We start from the raw sequence: 23,716 nt of genomic DNA, 5'->3' as shown, positions 1-23,716 counted from the left end.
CTGTCTTTCTAAATGAGGATTGATCATCTTACCCCATGTCGGCTCTCTTGACTATCTTTTTTAGGTGTATAGATTTCCTTATGTTTATCATATCTTATAGGTCTATATAAGCAAGAATATACCATGTTTGTCTTTCTCCTTCTGGGATATTTCACTCAGAATGATCTTTTCTAGATCCCACCATTTGCCTGCAAATTTCATGATTTCCTCCTTTTTGATTGCTGAGTAGTATTCCATTGTGTAAAAATACCACAATTTCTGTATCCATTCCTCCGTTGATGGACATCTGGGTTGTTTCCAGGTTCTGGCTATTACAAATAAAACTGCTATAAACATGGTTGAGCAAATATCCCTTTTGTGTACTTGAGCAAACTTTGGGTATATACCTAGCAGTGGTATAGCTGGATCTTGAGGAAGCACTATTCCTAATTGTCTGAGAAAGTGCCAGATAGATTTCCAAAGTGGTTGTACCAGTTTACATTCCCACTAGCAGTGGAGGAGGGTTCCTCTTTCTCCACAACCTCTCCAGCATGTGTTGTCCCTTGAGTTTTTCATCTTGGCCATTCTGATGGGTATAAGATGAAATCTCAGGGTTGTTTTGATTTGCATTTCCCTGATGGCTAATGAGGTTGAGCATTTCTTTAAGTGTTTCTCTGCTATTCGATATTCCTCTACAGAGAATTCTCTGTTTAGCTCTGTTCCCCATTTTTTAATTGGATTACTTGGTTTGCTGTTTTTCAGCTTCTTTAGTTCTTTGTACATACTGGATATTAGTCCTCTGTCAGCTAAAGGATTAGTGAAGATTCTTTCCCAATCTGCAGGCAGTCGTTTTGTTTTGATGACGGTGTACTCTGGCATTCTTGAGGCAGACACAAGAAATTTTAACAAAGGCACTGTCTACACTGAAGTGAATACAAATATGGTAGAGATTTTTTCTTTTTTATTAATTAATTTTTCTATTAATTATACTTCATTCACTTTAAATCACAGCCGTAGCCCCCATCCTCATCCTCTCCCAATCCTAACCTCCTTCCTTCATCTCTTCCCGTGCTCCTCCTCCCAAGTCCACTGATAGGGGAGATCCTCCTTCCCTTCTATCAGATCCTAGCCTATCAGGTCTCATCAAGATTGGCTGCATTATCTTCCTCTGTGGCCTGGTAAGGCTGCTTGCCCCTCAAAGGGGAGGTGATCAAAGAGCCAGCCACTGAGTTTATGTCAGAGACAGCCCCTGTTTCCATTACTAGAGAACCCACTTTGATACTGAGCTTCCATGGGCTACATTTGTGCATGGAGTCTAGCTTATTTCCATGCATGGTCCTTGGTTGGAGTATCAGTCTCAGAAAAGACCCCTGTGCCCAGATTTTTCAGTGTTGTTGCTCTCCTTGTAGAAATCCTATTTTCTCCAGGTATTTCTATCTCTGCCTTCTTTCATAAGATTCCATACACTCTGCCCAAAATTTGGCTATGAGTCTCACCATCTGCTTGGATCCTGATGGGTGGAGTCTTCCACAGACCCTCTGTGGTAGGCTCTTGTCCTGTTCCCTCTTTTCTCCCTCTTTTTGTCCATCTTCTTTGCCTTTCTGAATGAGGATTGAGTATCCTAGCCAGAGTCCTCCTTCTTGATTAGTTTCTTTAGGTGTACAGATTTTAGTATGTTTATCCTATATTATATGACTAATATCCACTTATGAGTGAGTATATACCCTGTGTGTCTTTCTGATTTTGTGATACCTCACTCAGGATGATCTTTTCCAGTTCCCACCATTTGCCTGAAAATTCATGTTTTCCTTGTTTTTAAATACTGAGTAATATTCCACTGTGTAAATGTACCACAATTTCTGTATCCGTTCCTCAGTTGGGGGGACATCTGGGTTGTTTCCAGATTATGGCTATTAGGAATAAAGCTGCTACGAACATGATTGAGCAAATGTCCTTGTTGTGTGCTTGATCATATTTTGGATAAATATCTAGGAGCTGTATAGCTGGATCTTGAGGTAGCACTATTCCTAATTCTCTGAGAAAGCATCAAATTGATTTCCAAAGTAGTTGTACAAGTTTACATTTCCACTAGCAAAGGAGGAGGGCTCCCCTTTCTCCACATCCTCTCCAGCATGTATTGTGACTTATGTTTTTGATCTTAGCCATTCTGATGTGTGTAAGGTGAAATCTCAGAGTCGTTTTGATTTGCATTTCCCTGATGACTAAGCACACTGAACATGTTTAAGTGTTTATCTGCCATTCCATATTACTCTATTGAGAATTCTGTTTAGCTCTGTACTCCATTTTTTTAATTGGATTGCTTGATTTATTGCCTTTTAACTTCTTCCGTTCTTTACATATTGTGGCTATCAGCCCTCTGTCAGATATAGAGTTGAAGATCTTTTCCCAATCTGTAGGCTGTCTTTTTGTTCTGATGACAGTGTCCTCTGCTTTACAGAAGCTTTTCACTTTCATGACGTCCCATTTATTGAGTGTTGGTCTTAGAGCCTGTGTTGTTGGTGTTCTGTCCAGGAAGTTGTCTCCTGTACCAATGAGTTCAAAGCTCTTCCCCACTTTTTCTTCTAACAGGTTTAGTGTGTCTGGTTTTATGTTGAGGTCTTTGATCCACTGGACTTTAATTTTGTGCAGGGTGATAAATATGAAGCTATTTCCATTTTTCTACATGTAGATATCCAATTAGAACAGCACCATTTGTTGAGGATGCTGTCTTTTTTCCATTATATGGTTTTGCCGTTTTTGTCAAAAATCAAGTATCCATTTTTGTGTGGGTTTATTTCTGGGTTTTCTATTCAATTCCATTGATCCACCATTTTATTTCTATACCAGTACCATGTTGTTTTTATTACTATTGCTCTGTAGTACAGCTTGAGATCAAGGATGGGGATACCTCAAGACGATTTATTGTTGTACCTAAACACTCTACAAGACTCTTCCTCCAGATGATCTATTGTTGTACCTAAACACTATACAACAAGACTCGTCCATTGTCATATTTCCAATACCATCAGCATTAGAACATGCGCCTCTTTATATGAAATACTGTACAAGAAATTTAGCTTTTCTTCTGGAGTTTAACCTATACCATTTCTTTTACAATAGACAGCATTCTTGAGGCAGACACAGGAAATTTTAACAAAGGCACTGTCTACACTGAAGTGGACATGAATAAGGTAAAGATTTTTTTTCTTAATATTTCTAACCATAGTTTGTTAAAAACATAGCTGAGAAAGAATGTGCTACCCAAAAAAAGGTGTGCCCTCTATTAGATGAACTTGGCATAGGGGGAGAAAGAAGGAACAAACCTTTCAGACTTTTCTCTTGTACACCATCACATATTCTGTCAATGCTCCATGAAGCATATTAGCATCATGGTAATGTAATTAAGGTGCGAGTCTTCCAGAGGTAGACAAGAGCAAATCCTCACATGTAGGAAAATTAGAGCCCTCCAATTAGTATCTCATGTTTACTATGTTATCCAATGTCTCCCTTTCTGGGTCAAAACCCACCTGTAGCCTTGGCAAACATTCCAACAGCTCAGCCAGACTCAAACAATAATTTTCAACAGAAAATATCACTAGTGCCATATTCTAAAATTCTCCAAAATAACCATTTTCCTTAATATGTTTCTAGAAAGGGACAAACAGGAATGAAGATAGGGTGTGAATTAAAGCTTAGGATGACAGCCAAAATGAATGAAATGAGTAAGAAAATAGCGAGCATTAGAAGGCATTAAGTGAGATTGAACAGGATGAGGAAAGCTTACAGGTTTGGGGAAGACATGCTAAAATTAGATGTGGGGAAAAAGAGGTTTGTCATGCAAGAGAAAACAAAATATTCATGACAATGGCCAATTGGTTGAAGGATCATGCTTCCCAGTTCATTAAGATTAACAAAAAGTCAGAGGTGGAAAAAATGTCCAGCGAATACAAATCTTCAGAGAAGGAGGAGAGAGGAAGTAATAGATAGTACCACGAAACAAAACAGCCTTGATGCAAAGTAAGCTCAGTGGCAGAATATCTCTTCTTTGTCACTATCATGCCCCCTTAGGAGCTGTTGAATAATCTTTTTTAAAGACAATTTTATCCTCAAAGCCTATAAATATGTATTCATTATTCTCCCTAATAAACATTTTCCTTGCCTTTTACACAATCTTGCTTAATGTTAAGTAATACTCCTACACAATAAATATCAAATAAATTAATCCAAAATCTATCCTAAAACATTACAAGCCTTAAGAAGTTCCAGGAACACTGAAGCTAAACAATGCTTCTATATATTGGAAAATTGAAAAGCTATTTATCCAGTAAACAGATATACAATGTTTCTTCAGTGAGGTCATTTTGTAATCAAGGACAAACTTATTGATTCAGCACATGTCATAGAACAAAGGCCTGGGATTCTAGTATAGGAGGCTGCCTTTGAACACTCTTCTAATAAAATTCCAGTTACCGTCTTAGTGCAGTAACCTATACTGGAATATTACATGTTTAAACTTTTGTAATCTATCTAATTTATAATATGTATAGTAACTGATGTTATATTCAGAGATCTTTTAAATTAAGTAATTATTAAGAGGTGAAAGGGATTTGTGGTACATGTTTATCTAGCATTTCTTGTATCACTTTGTCTACTTTCTCAGATAATATAGATTCCTGACATACATTGGGAACATTGCTTACATAAAACTTAGTACATTTTTCTTTTTATCTGTTTTTAAATTATGTTTTATCATATTATATCATGTTTTAAATTATCATATGAGTCAGATATCGCCTTTTCAGTAATTCAAAGTCTAAAAACAAATTCTGCTAATAAATGTGAAGGTTTCTACAGTGCTATGAATGAGACTGTAAAAATTATAGTGTTTTAATTTTTAAAATAGGCTTTCCCTGAATGGATCTTCCCGTTATAATCTCTGATAAAACAAAGTAACAAAGCAAAGTAAAGTGCACATTTAAGCATTTCTGAAATATTCTGGACCTTTCTAGTGATGCAAAGTTACAGAGGCAATAGGAAAATTTTTTTTTCAACTTGTCAGTACATTTAAAAGCTATGACATTCTACATGCATATATATTAGGAATATATTTTTAAGATTTTATTTTTATGCATATTTTCTGCATGCATGCATGTGTACTACATATGTGCCTCGGTTTTTTTTGTTTTGTTTTGTTTTTTAGGCCACAAAAGTATATTTGATCCTTTTTAACTGTCATTACAGATCAGATGATCATGAGCCCCTGCAAGACTCCTGAGAACTAAACCTGGTCCTTTCCAAGATCAGCAAGTACTCTTAGGTGCTAAGTGATCTTATCTGCCACTTAGAAGTATATCTTAAGAAAATATTTTAAAATATTAAGCACTTAATCACTGGACGGTATTGTGTGCCTATTCCCCCCAAATTGAAGAAGTCTCTCCAAGACAGAAGTGGGGAAGTACAATTCAGAGTGGTAAAGAAACTTACATGCCCAGGAATATCAGAAAAGTACGATTTACTACTCTCATCACCAGGGCTATAACAGCAGTAAACTACTCTTTCCAGAGAAGGAGCTCTGCCTTTAATGGATGTTGTCCACCGATGGTCTTTTAATACTGACATTCCATGGGAGGGGGAAAAGGAGGAGGGAGGGAGGGAGAGAGAGGGGGAGAAGGAGAGAGAATTGCCTGCACACCTCATTGCAGTGGGAATTCTCTGACTTCCCTGACACCAATATGATTCTGTGTGACCAGAACTGAGAAAATGATATATAGAACACAGTTTGGCCAATATTGCTTAAATATTCATACTTCTTGCCCATTTCTCTAAGGGACTTCAGAGTCAATGTCAATATCATAGGTGGCAGTGCTGATAAATCATGGCCAAATGAACAATAAATTCACTTGCTGCCTTTCATCTTCGCTCTTTACACTTGATTGCTGGGGTTAGTGGTCACATCCATCTGCCAGAATTCCCATTATCAGGCATCTGATTTAGAATTCCAATAGCAAAATTGTGAACATGCTTCTGAAATACAAACAGAAAAGAAGTGCAATACACAAGCATTTCCCGATGTGCCCAGGGTTGCCCTGGTGGGAAAGCTGAAGTAAAGACATAATTGATTTAAAAACAATAAAAAGAACAAACAAAAAGGCCCCTGTGTTAAGGATGTGCTTCTGTGGTTAGCAGTGCTTGCCTCATGACCATAAGGACCTCACTTTGATCCCCAGCAGCAGACAATAGACAAGTGTCACTGTGTGAGTTTAGAACTCCTTTAATGGGAGAGAGGTGGAACTAGGAGGATCTGGATAGTCTACTGGCCATGTTTATAGAAGAATCAGCAATCTCTAAGTTCAATAAGAGACCCACATCTCAAAATACTAAACAAAAATGATAGCAGAAGACACAAATATTGAACTATTGCCTGCACACACACACTCCCTCATTCACCCTTACACACATTAATGCACACACAGGTATTAAGATTTACTGAACTTTTGCAAAACAAATTAATTAAAAACAATATACCTTTGTTTTAACCTCAGCTAAATTTCAAACAAGAAAGACTCTGATATCCTAGTCTACAAATAGGAGCTTTGAAGAGCCTGTGGCCATAGGACCTCTGGACATACTTGTTGTTTCCTAGCTTATATCTGAGAGGATGGTGTTTTTGAAATGACCAAGAACTCAAATAAAAGTAGTGCTTAAAATTCCTATACTTCAAGGGTATGGGTAATGTGTGATGTTTGTAATAAAACAAAATCATTTGTTGGAACTCACATACAGCTTAACAAAGTATGTCCCATTCAAAGGCCCAAACTCAAAGGCATGATTGATACTGCAGTTCTGGCAGGTTTTATAAATCACAGTTAATTTCAATTCATTTTAGTGGTTCAGAAATATTTTATATTAACTGAACTGTATTTTGCTTTCTGTCATTAATTTTTATTACACTATAAACAGAAGCACATTTTGTGAAGCCTCAACTTTGCAGTGGACTGTAATTAAAGGACTACGTTTTCAAAAGTGCTAAAATACAGTGTCATATCATGAACAGAAGATTCTAGAACTATTATTTAATAGTAAAGGTTGTTATTACACTGCTTTCCTTTCATGGTAAATTTTTTAAAATATTTAAATTTTCCATAAACTTTAAGGCAATTATATATTGATATAACCATCTCTTTCTTTGGTGATGTGATTTTAACCTTTATATAAAGACTCAATATATTTTATGTTATTTTCTTAGTAACATGCTGACACTACAATTATTTTTTTTCACCATATGAATCTACCCCTATATGGGGTATAGTTTGGATTTTTAACTTACAGAGAACAGGCCCATCAAAACAAACTAGAGAGCTATAAAACAACTGCAGGACTTACTTAGGGTGTGACTAAACCTTGGGTTTAATACTGAAAATTGGATAATGAGAATCCTCAGTATGGGACATAACATTAAAGGAACAGGAAGAGTCAACATAATTGCTTAGAATTCTTTAGTTTATCCACTACATACAAAGCAATTCATTGATGAACTATAGTTTGTAATTACAAACATGGTTATTCATAGAAATAGGTAAATTAGTATAAATTCCAAAATGTGGTTAAAATATGTGCACAACAATCATATCTACACAAGATTAAAGCACTTGGAAACAAGCTGAAAAGTAGAGAAAACTACTAAAATAAAATCTCAATATCTGAACTACCTTCTCATCAATCATGGTTTTGTTATTACACAGTATATTCAGTCTTTTCTTTGGCAAAACACCATCTTCTTAATATATCTTCAAGGAAACAATTAATAGAAAATGGGAACTAAATCTGAATTTATGATTTCTTGATAGAGTAGTTAGAATGGACTTTTGTTCTCTATGTAATTTTCTGGTATTTAATTTTATCTTCATTAGTGGAAACAGAATCTTGTTTAGGTGTATACCCAGTCATTTCTGATTTTCCTCTTTGGATACTTTAGTTATCTGATTTTAGTAATAAGAAATCCAGGGAAAGGCAAAAGAGCTCACATGCTGTGAAAGAAATTTCCAAGTAAGATTTCTAAGTTTGTGTGGACATAGGAGACACAGTTACTTTGGAAATAACAAACGATAACATCAAACTCCCCTGACAGAACAGGATGTTATCGTGTCAGTGAGATGAGTGAAGTCAGGAATACGACTGTCTTATGTAACCCCATTAAATACTAGCCTTTGGGAACTAGTCATGTTTTAAAGACCCTAGGCTCCTGAGTGGAATTCGTGTCCCTGCAAAAGGGGCCTCGGAGTGTTTCCTCCATCTTCCCTTATGAAGCAGAATATTCCAAGTGTGTCAGATATGCCAGCATTTCTATCTTGAGTTTCACCAGTCTACACACTGTAAAGGAAAAGTTAGGATTGTTTATAAAATGCTACAGAGAGAAGAATTCGTTCCAGAAGACGAACCTTCCCAATGCTACAACCTTCCCAATGCTACAACCCTTTAATACAGTTCCTCAAGGTGCTATGACCCCCTACCATAAAATTACTTTGTGCCAATTCACAACTGTAATTTTGCTACTGTTAGTTATCAATTGCAATGTACATATCTGATATGCTGATATGCTGGATATGCGATCACTGTGAATGTTCATTCGAAAGGCTCAAGACGCATGGGTTGAATATCGTTGAATTAAGGGAGTAGTTTCTATTTTAAGTAACATTGTTATTCTTTCCCCTCCACTAAAGAAGTGAACAAACCCAGGATTTGATGAGATGTAAACTTGGGTGCATCTTTGTGTTAGCAAGCATAGACTTTGCTGTGCTTGCATGTTTATTGTATATACAGAAATCTACCATTTAATTTGGCTCTAAAGAATAGACATGTTTTTATCTATGTGTACACTTATATACATTGTGTTTCTTGATAAAAGAGGGTATGATAAGCAGGTATCAATTTTCTTTATCATTTTAACATGGGAAAGCCGTGGAAGAGTGAGAAGCGCTGAAACTTTGGAACTAGGCACATCTGTTATAGCCGAGTTTCATAATTATGAGTTATGTAACTTTGGACTAATTATTTAATCTCTGAAGTAACTTCATTGATGTAAAATGGATTTCACGGCACTTGTTGGAATGACTATAGAAGCATCACATTCTTGAACACAGGAGGGCTGAAATGAATGGATGTATTTATAATAAATGGATATGGTGCTTGGATTCCCTGTGAAAGGTTTAGAACATGACCACTCAAAGCCAGATAAAGATATAAATATATTTAAAGTTATCTAATACAACACAATGCCTAAGATTTGTATTATTAAAAATTATTTAAGTGTGGCATTCAGAGTAAGGTACTTATGGATCAAGAACATTTTAGAATTCTAGAAGAATCTTATGCTAAGTTTTGGTAAGTTTTCCATGCTACCGTTTATCTCTCATCAAAACAGAGGTTTGTGATTCAGTATGCTCATTTTGGTGTATTTAATTATTGAAAAGTGCATAAATATATGGAAATACAATAGTTGGAATACAGAGGGCTACTTTCTCCTTAGTAACTGAATAACAATATCTAATGTGTAACCAGTATATACAACCCTAATCTTTCCACTGTAAAGTTTGCTAATTTATCCTCTTTGCCTGATGAGTTAGTATTGAGTATGACACTGTATCTCCATCCCCCTAGCTACAATCTCAAGCCTTTTCTCTGAAATATTTTAACAGTGTTTAAATTGTTTGCCCTTGAAGGGTCATTCATTCTCCATGCTGCTGTCAAAACTAGTAACAGCGTTCTATAAACTAAACACCCAGTGTCTCCCTGTGACCTAAAGGATGGCTACCAAATTACAAAGTATATAACGCTTGTCAAAATATGACACCAATTTGTTCTTGTTCATCTGAGTCAAATTATCTACATTTTCTATCCCTTTCAGTCATAGAAAAATAATATAAAAAGTCACAGTGTCTCAAGATTCTTTTATATTTGGCATATGCTGTTCCCTCTTTATGAAGAATGTTCAATAATTCCTCATATACAAAAGCTGGTAAAGCCTCTCAGAACCAAGAGTTGTCTGAACTGCAAAGCTTTCACTATACTTTTTCCATTTCTACAATAAAAAAAAACTTTATCTACAAATGATTTATTCCATCTAAACTTTGATTTGAACAGAGGGACTTAGTCATCTTTGTAATTCCAAAATTTAGAATAATGCATCGCACAAAGGTCCAATGATTGTTTGTGGAATGAGTGAATGAATGATTTAGAAGTAATCTGAAAAGAACTTTATATGAATCAATGAACATGTAATTTAAAATAAATTGATAGACTAATCGAAGATTATTATACATGTTACTATGTTGAATTATATTGTTATTTTAACCTGTGTTACATTATAAAAATAATATTATAAACAAACTGTGTTATATAAGTTTAGGTGAGCTGAGAGAGAGTGTGTGTGTGTGTTGTAGATCAAGGAAATGAGCACATGACTAAACTTGACAAAGTATTAATATTTCCAGGCCAGCATGTTGAGTAGTATATTGCAAATTCTTATGAAATATTATTTCAGGATCCAAGGAATATTGGATGGGGTAAAGGATCTAAGTAGGGACAAGTACAGAATGGCAAGTGAACATGGCTGGGCATGTGTGCCTTGGATATACGCTGTATCGTTTTGTGTTTTATTCAAGGCACAGAAATCAGTAACCTCAGAGTTTTGGGGGAAAAAATTTTGTGGAGATACAGTGCAGTTGATAGAATGCTTGCTTAGTGTGTACAAGGTCCCAGCACCATACAAACCCAACACGTTGCTGTCTTACGACAGTAATCCGCTAATAGAGAGACTAACATCTGTAGTTCAAGGTTATCCTCAGCTACCTAACAAGTATGAGTACAAAGTGGAATAATGAAACTCTATCTCAAACATAAATAAACACATACAAATGATGAGTGATTCACTTATGAACGACTTTGTGGTTAAGAAGGATCAAATAGATTTTAAAACATGGACTGTAATATAAGGATTAATATTCCTCATTATTAAAAGTTGGCTTAATAAAGAAACCATGATTTTACCCCTCTCACACTTCTTTTTTGGATTAACATACCTGACCTGATGAACTTGGCTTCCTATTTTAACCACGTAAATGAATAAGATTAATAAAGATGGTCATGGTAAAAGAAAGGACAGTTAGAGAAAAATGTCACTTAAACTCAAAAAGAAGTATCATATTATAGATGTAGTCAATATTTTCTAATAGATCTACTAATATTTTACCTATAAATATTTAATATACCAATATCTACAGTTCAGATTAAGAACAGGCAAACATTTTATACTGCAATATATTTTTAATATATACCAACAAAAATATTTTTGTGCATTTTACTATGCAGTAAATCTTAACACAAATTAATAAACTTACAGGAGTCTAGTACATTTTATGGATTAAAAATGTAGGCTCAGCATTTACAGGGAGAGATAAAACTTTGAATTATGCCAATTTATGACTACAAGAAACTTGTTTTTAGATCCTTTGGTTGGAGAGAACATTTGAAAGCTAAGCATATTTGTGATTTGTTTTGTTATGATCAAATTTTAAAAATATATTTAAATGATTGTCTACTCTAATTGCATCCCGGTGGGGTTTCTTAAAGTTCATAGTTGGACTATCAACAATTAATTAAGTGTATATACAGATGCTCATCTAATCACTGTGTTCTGTTATAGGAGCAACTCTGACAACTTCTTCTCAGCAGTCCTTGTTAGAAAGCTGAAACTGTTTAAACATCTGCATGTTTAAACAGAGGTCATTAGGGCAAATTAGTGATGCTTTGGGGTATTTTTTGTATATTCTCATGGCTCCACTATTCTGAGGCCCTTATATTTCACCTGACAAGTATCAAACTTCTTCATTTTTTCCTTTCTGTTTTTATTTTTACTTTCCTCTTGAACTCTGTCCTAAGCTTAAAGGACAGAGGAAATAAAAACATACTAAATTATACTGCACCAAGGGATCGTGTCCTGCACACCACTTGTATTTGAGATGTTTAAAAATCTAAATAGGAAATAAATGAAATGATGTTAATTCATGAAAAAAATCAGGAAAATTTCAATTTATTTCTTTACTCAATGAAAAACATATTTAGATGCATTTCGAACATTTAGAGAGTTTACATCAATATTTATAGTTTGGTATATCTGTATAATGTTTGCCCTCATTTCTCTCATTTACTGAGGTTTTACCTATTAAACACCCACCTCTTTTTAATTCTTTCATTTTCATCTATTTTTACTTAATATTCAATTTTCTGCTCCTAGCTTCCGCATAAAACATTTAACAGACTCCTTTACCTATTTGGTATAATTTTGAAACTGATGCATTAGAGAAAGTAAAAACAATGATGTATTGAATTTTATATTTTGAATTACATATATGTGTGCTATTGAATGTTATTCTTTTTTAATTTTATTTTTATATTAATTACAGGTTATTTACATTGTATCCCAGCTGTAGCTCCTTCCCTCATTCCCTCACAATCCCATCCTCCCTCCCTCATCTCCTCCCTGCCCCTCTCTAAGTCCCTTAATAGGGAAGGTCCTCCTCCCCTTGTGTCTGACCCTAGCTTATCAGGTCCCACCAGGACTGGCTGCAATGTCTCCCTCAGTGGACTAGCAAGGCTCCTCCTCCCTGGGGGGTGGGGGTTTGTTAAAGAACCAGCCACTGAGTTCATGTCAGAGACAGTCCCTGTTCCCCTTACTAGGTTAACCCACTTGGATGCTGAGTTGCGATGGGCTACATCTGAGCAGGGGTTCTAGGTTATATCCATGCATGGTCCTTGATTGTAGAATCAGTCTCATAGAAGACCTTTGTGCCCAGGTATATTTGGTCCTTGTGGTGCTCCAATCCTCTCCAGTTCTTAGTAACACCCTCTTCTTTCATATGATTCCCTGCACTCTGCCCAAGTTTTGGTTATGAGTCTTAGTATCTGTTTTGATACACTGCTAGGTAGAGTCTTTCAGAGGCCCTCTATGGTACGTTCCTGTCCTATTTCTTGATTTTTCCTACTTTCAATGTCCATCACATTTGTCTTTCTCAGTGGGATTGATCAACTTACCCCGGAACCTCCTTCTTGTTTAGCTTTTCTTATGTGAAAGCTATTTATTGTTGCTGTAATATATAACTGTACACTTAATTATATGCTAACTTTATCTTGAAATATTACTTTACTATTTAAAACTCCACTTACTTTCAACTTTTAAGGAAAACTAAAATTTGACATGACTACCATAAAAACTCACATTTCCAGTCAAGTATCTTTCTATTCCAACTCAGCTAGGAGACATGTATATATTAATTTTTGAAAACCGTAATCCATTTGTTTATTTAGAAAAGTACAATTAAAGCAAAATGATACCTTCAAAATTTATACATACATATATATAGTAAACTTCAATTAATAAATGCATTTGATGAAAAAATATTTAAGTTAGTATTTTCTGCACTTGCAAATACTGACTTGTTTATATTATTGGACCAACCTTTGTGTCTATGAGACCCATCCATGTTGCTAAATTCAATATGATTTTCATCAGCCCAGTAGAGTCTATGGTTGACATAATCTATTGTCAGTGCCATCGGTCTAGAAATCTTGGTTTCTATGACAACACTCTGATTGGTTCCATCCATTCCAACACGGCCAATGTGAGGATACTCACAGCAGTCAATCCAGTACAAATTCCTAGGAAAGAAAATCAATAGCCACTTCATTGACAGAGCTGCTAGAGTAAAACATTACACAATATTTTCCTTCTCATTTCACTGTCCCCAAATTAATTCTTAATATATCTCTGAACTGTGGTTCTCATGGCAGACTTCAGTGCAAACTTTTTTCTTGCTGTTTTTTGTTTTACAAATTAAAAAAATATTATTGTTTGTGATTTATTTAACATTAAACATATGTTCTTTTTAGTATACAAAATCATAGATAATGATATTTTTATACTTGCACACTTTCATATGCATAAAATTAATGTATATAACTTGTGAAAGGTGTCGATACTGTTAGAAGAAAAAGAAACAATTCGTTTTTCACCCATTTATCTACCATCTGTCTACTGTTAATTTTGACTTCTTATACATTTAAACTATAGAAATCATTTCATTGATTTGAATAAATATCATTGATAATCACAAATAAGCTACATGTTACTGAGAAATTATGTTGCATTTAAGCTAATTTTACTTAAGTCAGAAAATCCCATCATCAAAGAGTTGTCCATAGATCCTATAAGTATTTTTCTTTATCAAATATGAAGTTTATTAATCTATTCTCTTTTTCTAGCTCTTCTCTTTCTTCTGAGTGGACCCTTTATCATGCAATTCATCAGATTTGAAAGTTGTATAACTAAGATTGTATTTTTCACCAAGGTACAGATCATCTAGACAGAAGCCAAATGGAAATAAAGGCACTTACAGAGGACCTAATTCAAATGGATCTAATTGATGTCTACAGAACTTTTCACCCAAACTCAAAAGAGTAACCTTCTTTTCAGCACCTCATGGAAGCTTCTCCAATACAGACCATATAGTTGGTTACAAAGCAAGTCTCCACAGATACAAGAAGATTGAAATAATCCCCTGGATTCTATCTGACCACTATGGACTAAAGCTGGACCTCAACAACAATGGAAAAAGCGAAAAGCCTACATGCACATGGAAACTGAAAAACTTGCTACTCAACGACAACTAGGTTAAGGAAGAAATAAAGAAAGAAATTAAAGACTTCCTAGAATCCAATGAAAATAAAGGTACAACATACCCGAATTTATGGGAGACAATGAAAGCAGTGCTCAGAGGAAAATTCATAGCACTAACTGTCTTCAGAAGATATTTGTAGTATCTCATACAAGCAATTTAATGGCACAACTGAAAGCCTTAGGAAAAAAAGAAGCAAATACAACCAAGAGGAGCAGACAGCTGGAAATAATCAAACTCAGAGCTGAAATCAATCAATTAGAAACAAATAAAACTATTCAAAGAATCAATGAAACCAAAAGCTGGTTCTTTGAGAAAATCAACAAGATAGACAAACCATTAGCCAAACTAACTAAAAGGCAGAAAAAAACTATCTAAATCAGCAAAATCAGAAATGAAAAGGGGGACATAACTACAGACACTGAGGAAATTCAAACAATCATTAGGTCGTAATAAAAAAGCCGATATGCCACAAAATTTGATAATCTAAAAGAAATGGACAATTTTCTTGATTGATTTCATCCACCAAAATTAAGTCAAGATCAGGTGAAACGATTGAATAGCCCTATATCCCCCAAAGAAATTGAAGCAGTCACAGCAGTCTCCCTTCCAAAAAAAGCCCTGGACCAGATGGTTTCAGCGCAGAATTCTACAAGACCTTCAAAGAAGGGCTGACTCCAGTTCTATTCAAACTGTTCCACAAAACAGAAACAGAAGGAACATTACCAAACTCATTCTATGAAGCCACAGTCACCTTGATACCTAAACCACACAAAGACCCCCCCCAAAAAAAAAAAAACAGAACTTCAGACCTATCTCTCTTATGAACATTGAGCAAAAATACTCAATAAAATATTTGCAAACTGAATCCAAAAACACATCAAAAATATCATCCACCATGATTAAGTAGGCTTCATTCTAGGCATGCAATGGTGGTTCAACATATTGAAATCCATCAATGTAATCCCTCATATAAACAAACTGAAGGAGAAAAAACACATGATCATCTCCTTAGTTGCCGAAAAAACATTTGACAAGATCCAGCACCCATTCATGTTTAAAGTCTTGGCGAGATCATGGATACAAGGCACATACCTAAACATAGTAAAGGCAATATACAGCAAGCCTATAGCCAACATCAAACTTAATGAAGAGAAACTTGAACCAATCCCACTGAAATCAGGGACAAGACAAGGCTGCCTACTCTCTCCATACCTCTTCAACATAGTACCTGAAGTCCTAGCTAAAGCAATATGACAACTAAAGGAGATCAAGGGAATACCAATTGGAAAGGAAGAGGTCAAAGTTTCACTATTCACAGATGATATGATAGTATACATGAGCAACCCCAAAAATTCTACCAGAGAACTCCTTCAGCTGATAAACACCTTCAGCAAAGTGGCTGGATACAAAATTAACTAAAAAAAAAAAAAAAAAAAAAAAAAAAATAGAAGCCCTCCTGTATACAAAAGACAAAAGGGCAGAGAAAGAAATTAGGAAAAAAGACAGCATCTTCAACAAATGGTGCTGCTCCAACTAGATGTCTACATGCAGAAAAATGAAAACAGATCCATATTTATCACCCTGCACAAAACTAAAGTCCAAGTGGATCAAAGACCTCAACATAAAACCAGACAAATTAAATCAGCTAGAAGATAAAGTGGGAAAGAGCCTAGAACTCATTGGCACAGGAAACAACTTCCTGAACAGAACACCAACAGCATAGGCTCTAAGAGCAACAATCAATAAATGGGACCTCATGAAACTGAAAAGCTTCTGTAAAGCAAAAGACACTATCATCAGAATAAAATGACAGCCTATAGAGTGGGAAAGGATCTTTACCAACCCTATATCTGACAGAGGACTGATATCCAGAATATATAAAGAACTAAAGAAATTAAAAAAGCAATAAATCAAAGAATCCAATCAAAAAATGGGGTACAGAGCTAAACAGAGAATTCTCTTTAGAGGAATATAGAATGGCAGAGAAACACCTAAAGAGATGATCAACAGCTTTAGCCATCAGAGAGATGCAAATCAAAACGACCCTGAGATTTCACCTTACATGATCAGAATGGCTAAGATCAAAAACTCAAGTGTCAACACATGCTGGAGAGGTTGTGGAAAAAGGGGAACCCTCCTCAACTGCTGGTGGGAATGTAAACTAGTACAACCTCTTTGGAAATCTGGTGCTTTTTCAGACAACTAGGAATAGTCCTTCCTCAAGATCCAGCTATACCAGTCCTAGACAAAAGATGCTCAAGTACACAAGGACAATTGCTCAACAATGTTTGTAGCAGCTTTATTCATAATAGCAAGAACCTGGAAACAACCCATATGTCCCTCAATAGAAGAATGGATACTGAAATTGTGGTACTTTTACACATTAGAATACTACTCAGCAATTAAAAACAAGGATATCATGAAATTTGTAAGCAAATGGTGGAATCTAGAAAAGATCATCCTGAGTGAGGTATCCCAGAAGCAGAAAGACATACCCAGTATATACTCACTTATAAGTGAGTATTAGACCTATAAGATAGGATCATCATACTAAAATCTGTACACCTAAAGAAGATAAACAAGAAAGAGGACCCTGGGTAAAATGATCAATCCTCACTTAGAAAGACAAAGGGGATGAACATTGGAAGTAGGAGAAAACAATTAACAGGACAGGACCCTAAAACAGAGGGTATCTTGAAGATTCTACCTAGCAGTCTATCAAAGCAGATGCTGAGACTCATAACCAAACCTTCTGCAGAGTGTAAGGAATCATATGAAAGAAGGGAGAGTTAGTATGACCTGGAGAGGACAGGAGCTCCACAAGGACCAAATATATCTGGGCACAGGGGTCTTTTCTGAGACTGTATCTCCAGTCAAGGATCATGTATGGATATAACCTAGAACCCCTGCTCGAATGTAGCCCATGGCAGCTCAGTATCTAAGTGGGTTACTGTAGTAAGTGAACAGAGACTGTTTCTCACATGAACTCAATGGTTGGCTCTTTGACTTCCCCCCACCCCACGAAGGAGGAGCAGCCTTTCTAAGCCACAGAGGAGGACACTGCAACCAGTCTTGAAGAAACTTAATAACCTAGGGTCAGATAGATGGGCAGGAGGACCTCCCCTATCAATGGACTTGGAAAGGGGCAGGGAAGAGATGAGGGAGGGAGGGTGGGATTGGGAGGGAATGAGGGAGCAGGCTCCAGCTGGGATACAAAGTTGACATTCAACCAAGGACCATGTATGGATATAACCTAGAACCTCTGCTCACATGTAGCCTGTTGTAGCTCAGTAACCAATTGGTTTCCCATAGTGAGGGGAACAAGGACTATTTCTAACAGGAATTTAATGACTGGCTCTTTGACCTCCCCACCCCCCAAGGGAGGAGCAGTCCTGTTAGGCTACAGAGGAGGGCTTTGCAGCCAGTCCTGAAGATAACTGATAAAACAGGATCGGATGAATGGGGAGAAGGTCCCCCCCATCAGTGGACTTGGAAAGGGGCATGGTGGAGATGAAGGAGGGAGGGTGGGATTGGGAGGGAATGAGGGAGCGGGACACGGCTGGGATACAGAGTTAATAAAATGTAACTGATAACAAAAAAATAAAATTAAAAAAAATGTACTTAAGATAACCTAGAACCCCTGCACAGATGTAGCCCATGGCAGTTCAGTTTCCAAGTGGGTTACATAGTAATGGGAAGAGGGACTGCCTCTGACATAATCTGATTGGCCTGCTCTTTGATCATCTCCCCCTGAGAGGGGAGCAGCCTTACCAGGCCACAGAAGATGACAATGCAGCCACTTCTGATGAGAACTGATAGACTAAGATCAGAAAGAAAAAGAGGAAGTCCTCCCCTATCAGTGGACTTGGGGAGGGGCATGCATGCAGAAAGGGGAGGAAGGGTGGGATCGAGAGGGGAGGAGGGAGGGACTTATGGGGGGTACAAAATGAATAAAGTGTAATTAATAATAATAATAAATATTTTAAAAAAGAATAAAAAGGGCGGGGCAAGATGGCGGCGCCGGGAGGACTCTCATTCTGAGGAGCAGCACAGCAGGATTGGCACAGTGACCAGCAATCAGAACTCGCAGCCATAAAACACAAGTGGTTGTGTTTCTCAGGTGAGAGGATACCCCACGGTGGGGGATTCAATCAGCTTTAACTCACCCAGCTAAACCGCGGAAGAGATCCCTGTTCCGCCAGGTGCTTAGTCGCCAGCCCAGAGCTACCCGCCAGCGCGATCTGGTCACGGTGCCAGACTGAACTGTGGGCCCACAACACCATAGACTGGATTTCCCAGTCGAGAGATAACCCCATGGAGCAGGAAACAATTGGGACCGACCCAAGGTTACCCAGACATCCCCTGGAAAAGACTCGGGTTCCGCGGGTGCCCCAGGAGCCAGCCCGGACCCAGAACCGGGACAAAGGCGCCTGCAAAGAGCCCTGCCTGCGCGCGTAATTCGCCGCCTCAGATAGAACTGTGGGCACCAGGGCAACAGGGCACCAGACTGCGTGTCTCTGGCAGGAGGAAACCCCCAGCGGAGGGGGTCAGCAGCTCTAACGCTTAGGACACCCAGCACCAAAACACTTCCTGGACTCACACAGACTCTAGTGCAGGCAGAAGTGCTGTGCTCTGCCGCCATTGTTGCGTTCCCCTGGGGCACTGGGACACACAGCTGCATCCTCGGACCTGCAGGAGCCGAAGAGCCATTACAGCAGCCCTCAGATACTGTGCCAGGGATCGGTCAGTTGTCCCTGGCTGGACTGCCAAAACTGTGGGAATCCCTGATCCTTCAGGGGGGCTGCACCCACAGCGTCTGGATCAGAGCGGTGCCTACAGCCGCCATCCCAGACAGAGACACACAGCTTCTGGTCCAGAGTGAGGCACCCAGCCTCCAGACCAGAACAGTGCCCCCAGGCGACAACTCAACCTAGGTGCACATTCTCCAGGTCCAGAGCAGAGCAATCAGCCTTTGGCCCAGAGACTTGCTGAGTGCACCTCCCACTTTCTCAGGCAGAACTGTGCACCCCAGGATAACAGACTGAGTTTCCTGTTGGGAGAAAAACCCAGAGCTAGGGAATCAGCAGTCTCTTCAAGAGGACTGTACATGGAAATTTAGTGAGCAGCAGCACACTAAATTTATAACAAGAAACCCAGCAGTGGGGCAGCTGTCTTGAGAAATTCTATGGGTAAGAGGAGATCCCCCCCTGCCTAACATAGACCACAGCTACTACTCAGGGCTATAAACCTGAGGTGAGCAGTGGCAACTCCGGAGAAACACTGGCCATACAGTGACCATAACCAAAAAGCAGAGAAGGACTCCTTCAGAAAAAATCATCTTCCGGCCAAGGGGATACTCCCTACCTCAGGACTCCAGGAAGCACAGAAACTAACAGCCAAAACCTAAATCAGCCCAATGGGTAGAGGTCAGCGTAAAGGCTCAACCAACAAAAGACAGAGCAATATGGCATCTCCAGAACCCAGCCATCCAGGGGCGAACAGCCCTGAACAATGCAGCATAATAGAAAATCAAGAAGATGACCTTACATCTATGTTGATGAAGAGAATAATAAAGGAAACAGATAAAATACGTAAAGAATTAGAGGAAGATAAAACCAAACAGATCATGGCTATCCTTAAAGATATGGAGGAAGATAAAGACAAGCATATTAGGACCATCCGTGAAGAAATACGGGAAGATGCAGCCAAACAGCTTGTGGCCTTCAGAGAAGAAATAATTAAATCACTGAAAGAAATCAAAGAGACAGAGTTGAAGGAACTAAAAGAAAAAGAGGAAAATACAAGCAGACAGGTGAAGGAAGTAAACAAAACAACTCAAGACCTGAAGATAGAACTAGAAAAATTAAAGAAAACACAAATGGAGGAAATAATGGAGAGAAAAAATTTAGGGAAGAAAACAGGAACTACAGAGGTAAGCATAACCAACAGAATACAAGAAATGGAAGAAAGAATCTCAGGTGTAGAAGATACAATGGAAGAAATCGATGTATCTGTCAAAGAAAATGTTAAATCCAAAAAATTCCTGACACAGACCGTCCAAGAAATCCAAGACAATATGAAAAGACAAAACCTAAGAATAATAGGAATAGAGGAAAAAGAAGACTCCCTTCTCCAAGGCCCAGAAAATATTTTCAACAAAATCATTGAAGAAAATTTCCCCAAGTTAAAGGAGAAGCCAATAAGGATACATGAGGCCTACAGAACACCCAACAAATTTGACCAGAAAAGAAAATCCTCCCGCCACATAATAATCAAAACAGTAAGTATACAGAACAAAGAAAAAATACTAAAAGCTGCAAGGGAAAAAGGCCAAGTAACATATAACGGCAAACCCATTAGAATCACACCTGACTTTTCAACAGAAACTATGAAAGCCAGAAGGGCCTGGACAGATATCATGCAGACCCTAAGAGAACACAGATGTCAACCCAGGCTACTATACCCTGCAAAACTCTCAGTCCTCATAGACGGAGAAAACAAGATATTCAATGACAAAAACAAATTTCAACAATACCTACACACAAATCCAGCATTACAGAAGACACTGGAAGGGAAAATACAACCCAAGAAAATTAGCTTCTGTCAAGAAAACACAGGAAATAATTAACCTTACTACAGCAAAACAAAAAGCAACCAAGCACACAAACTTATGAACACAGCCAACATCAAAATCAAAGGATCTAACAGCCATTGGTCATTAATCTCTCTCAACATCAATGGACTCAACTCTCCAGTAAAAAGACACAGATTAACAGAATGGATACGTAAACAAAACCCAGCAATCTGTTGCATACAAGAAACACACCTAAGACACAAAGATAGACTTTACCTGAGGGTAAAAGGTTGGAAGACGACTTTCCAAGCAAATGGACCCAAGAAACAAGCAGTAGTAGCCATTCTAACATCTGATAAAATAGACTTTCAAACAAAATTAATAAAAAGAGATGAGGAAGGACACTTCATACTCATAAAGGGAAAATTCCACCAGGAAGACATCACAATCCTGAACATCTATGCCCCAAATACAAGAGCACCCACATTTGTAAAAGAAACATTGATAAAATTTAAACCACATATAGATCCCCACACATTAATAGTGGGAGACTTCAACACCCCACTCTCAACAAAGGACAGGTCAACAAAACAGAAATTAAACAAAGAAACAATATCTCTGACAGAGGTCATGAATCAAATGGACCTCACAGACATCTAAAGAACTTTACACCCAAACATAAAGGAATTTACCTTCTTCTCAGCACCTAATGGAACCTTCTCCAAAATAGATCATATAGTTGGTCACAAAGCAAGCATCAACAGATACAAGAAGACTGAAATAATCCCTTGTATCCTGTCTGATCACCATGGAATAAAGCTGGACTTCAACAACAACAGAAATAGCAAAAAGCCTACACACTCATGGAAACTGAACAACTTGTTACTAAATGACAGCTGGGTCAGGGAAGAAATAAAGAAAGAAATTAAAGCCTTTCTAGAACTCAATGAAAATGAAGACACAACATACCCTAACTTGTGGTACACAATGAAAGCAGTGCTAAGAGGAAAGTTCATAGCACTAAGTGCCTTCAAGAAGAAATTCGAGACAGCTCATTCAAGCAACTTAATGGCCCACTTAAAAACCCTAGAAAAAGAAGAAGCAGACACACCAAAAAGGAGTAGACGGCTGAAAATAATCAAACTCAGGGCTGAAATCAATCAATTAGAAACAAATAAAACAATTCAAAGAATCAATGAAACCAAGAGCTGGTTCTTTGAGAAAATCAACAAGATCGACAAACCCTTAGCCAAGCTAACTAAAAGGCAGAGAGACACCACCCAAATCAACAAAATCAGAAATGAAAGGGGGGACATAACTACAGACACTGAGGAAATCCAAACAATCATTAGGACTTACTTCAAAAGTCTATATGCCATAAAATTTGAAAATCTAAATGAAATGGACAATTTTCTTGATCGATTTGACTCACCAAAGCTGAATCAGGACCAGGTAAATCAATTAAATAGTCCTATATCCCCCAAAGAAATAGAAGCAGTCATCAAAAGTCTCCCATCCAAAAAAAGCCCAGGACCAGATGGCTTCAGCGCAGAATTCTAAAAGACGTTCAAAGAAGAGCTAACTCCAATTCTCTTCAAACTATTCCACAAAATAGAAACAGAAGGAACATTACCAAACTCATTCTATGAAGCCACAATCACCTTGGTACCTAAACCTCACAAAGACTCAACAAAGAAAGAGAATTTCAGGCCAATCTCCCTTATGAGCATTGATGCAAAAATACTTAACAAAATACTTGCAAACCGGATCCAAGAACACATCAAAGATATTATCCACTATGACCAAGTAGGCTTCATCCCAGGTATGCAGGGGTGGTTCAATATACGGAAATCCATCCATGTGATCCACCATATTAACAAACTGAAAGAAAAAAACCACATGATAATCTCCCTAGATGCTGAAAAAGCATTTGACAAAATCCAACATCCAGTCATGTTTAAAGTACTGGAGAGATCAGGGATACAAGGCACATATCTAAACATAGTAAAGGCGATATACAGCAAGCCTATAGCCAATATCAAACTGAACGGAGAGAAACTTAAAGCAATCCCACTGAAATCAGGGACAAGACAAGGCTGCCCACTGTCTCCATATCTCTTCAACATAGTGCTGGAAGTCCTTGCTAGAGCAATAAGACAGTCGAAGGAGATCAAGGGGATACAGATGGGAAAGGAAAAAGTCAAATTATCACTATTTGCAGATGATATGATAATATATATGAGTAACCCTAAAAACTCTACCAGGGAACTCCTACAGCTGATAAACACCTTGAACAAAGTGGCCGGATACAAAATTAACTCAAAAAAATCAGTAGCACTCCTGTATACAAAAGACAAAAGGGCTGAGAAAGAAATTAGAGAAACAACACCATTCACAATAGCCACAAATGACATAAAGTACCTTGGTGTAA

At 37.5% G+C, this 23,716-nt stretch overlaps 1 protein-coding gene across 1 annotated transcript in view; it reads right to left on the bottom strand.

The window, feature by feature from the left end:
* Positions 1-23,716, bottom strand: part of Lrp1b (LDL receptor related protein 1B) — a 2,073,786-nt gene that overhangs the window by 234,745 nt on the left and 1,815,325 nt on the right. The window contains exon 59 of the mRNA XM_055599725.1: positions 13,493-13,692. Within this exon, the coding sequence (XP_055455700.1) occupies positions 13,493-13,692 (200 nt within the window). The remainder of the gene's footprint in view (positions 1-13,492; positions 13,693-23,716) is intronic.

This window comes from Psammomys obesus, unplaced genomic scaffold (assembly GCF_907164565.1).
Source record: "Psammomys obesus unplaced genomic scaffold, mPsaObe1.curated_primary_1811, whole genome shotgun sequence".
Classification (NCBI taxonomy): Eukaryota; Metazoa; Chordata; class Mammalia; order Rodentia; family Muridae; genus Psammomys; species Psammomys obesus.
Note: the sequence above shows the minus strand (reverse complement) of the source record. Positions and strands in the feature narration are given on the sequence as shown.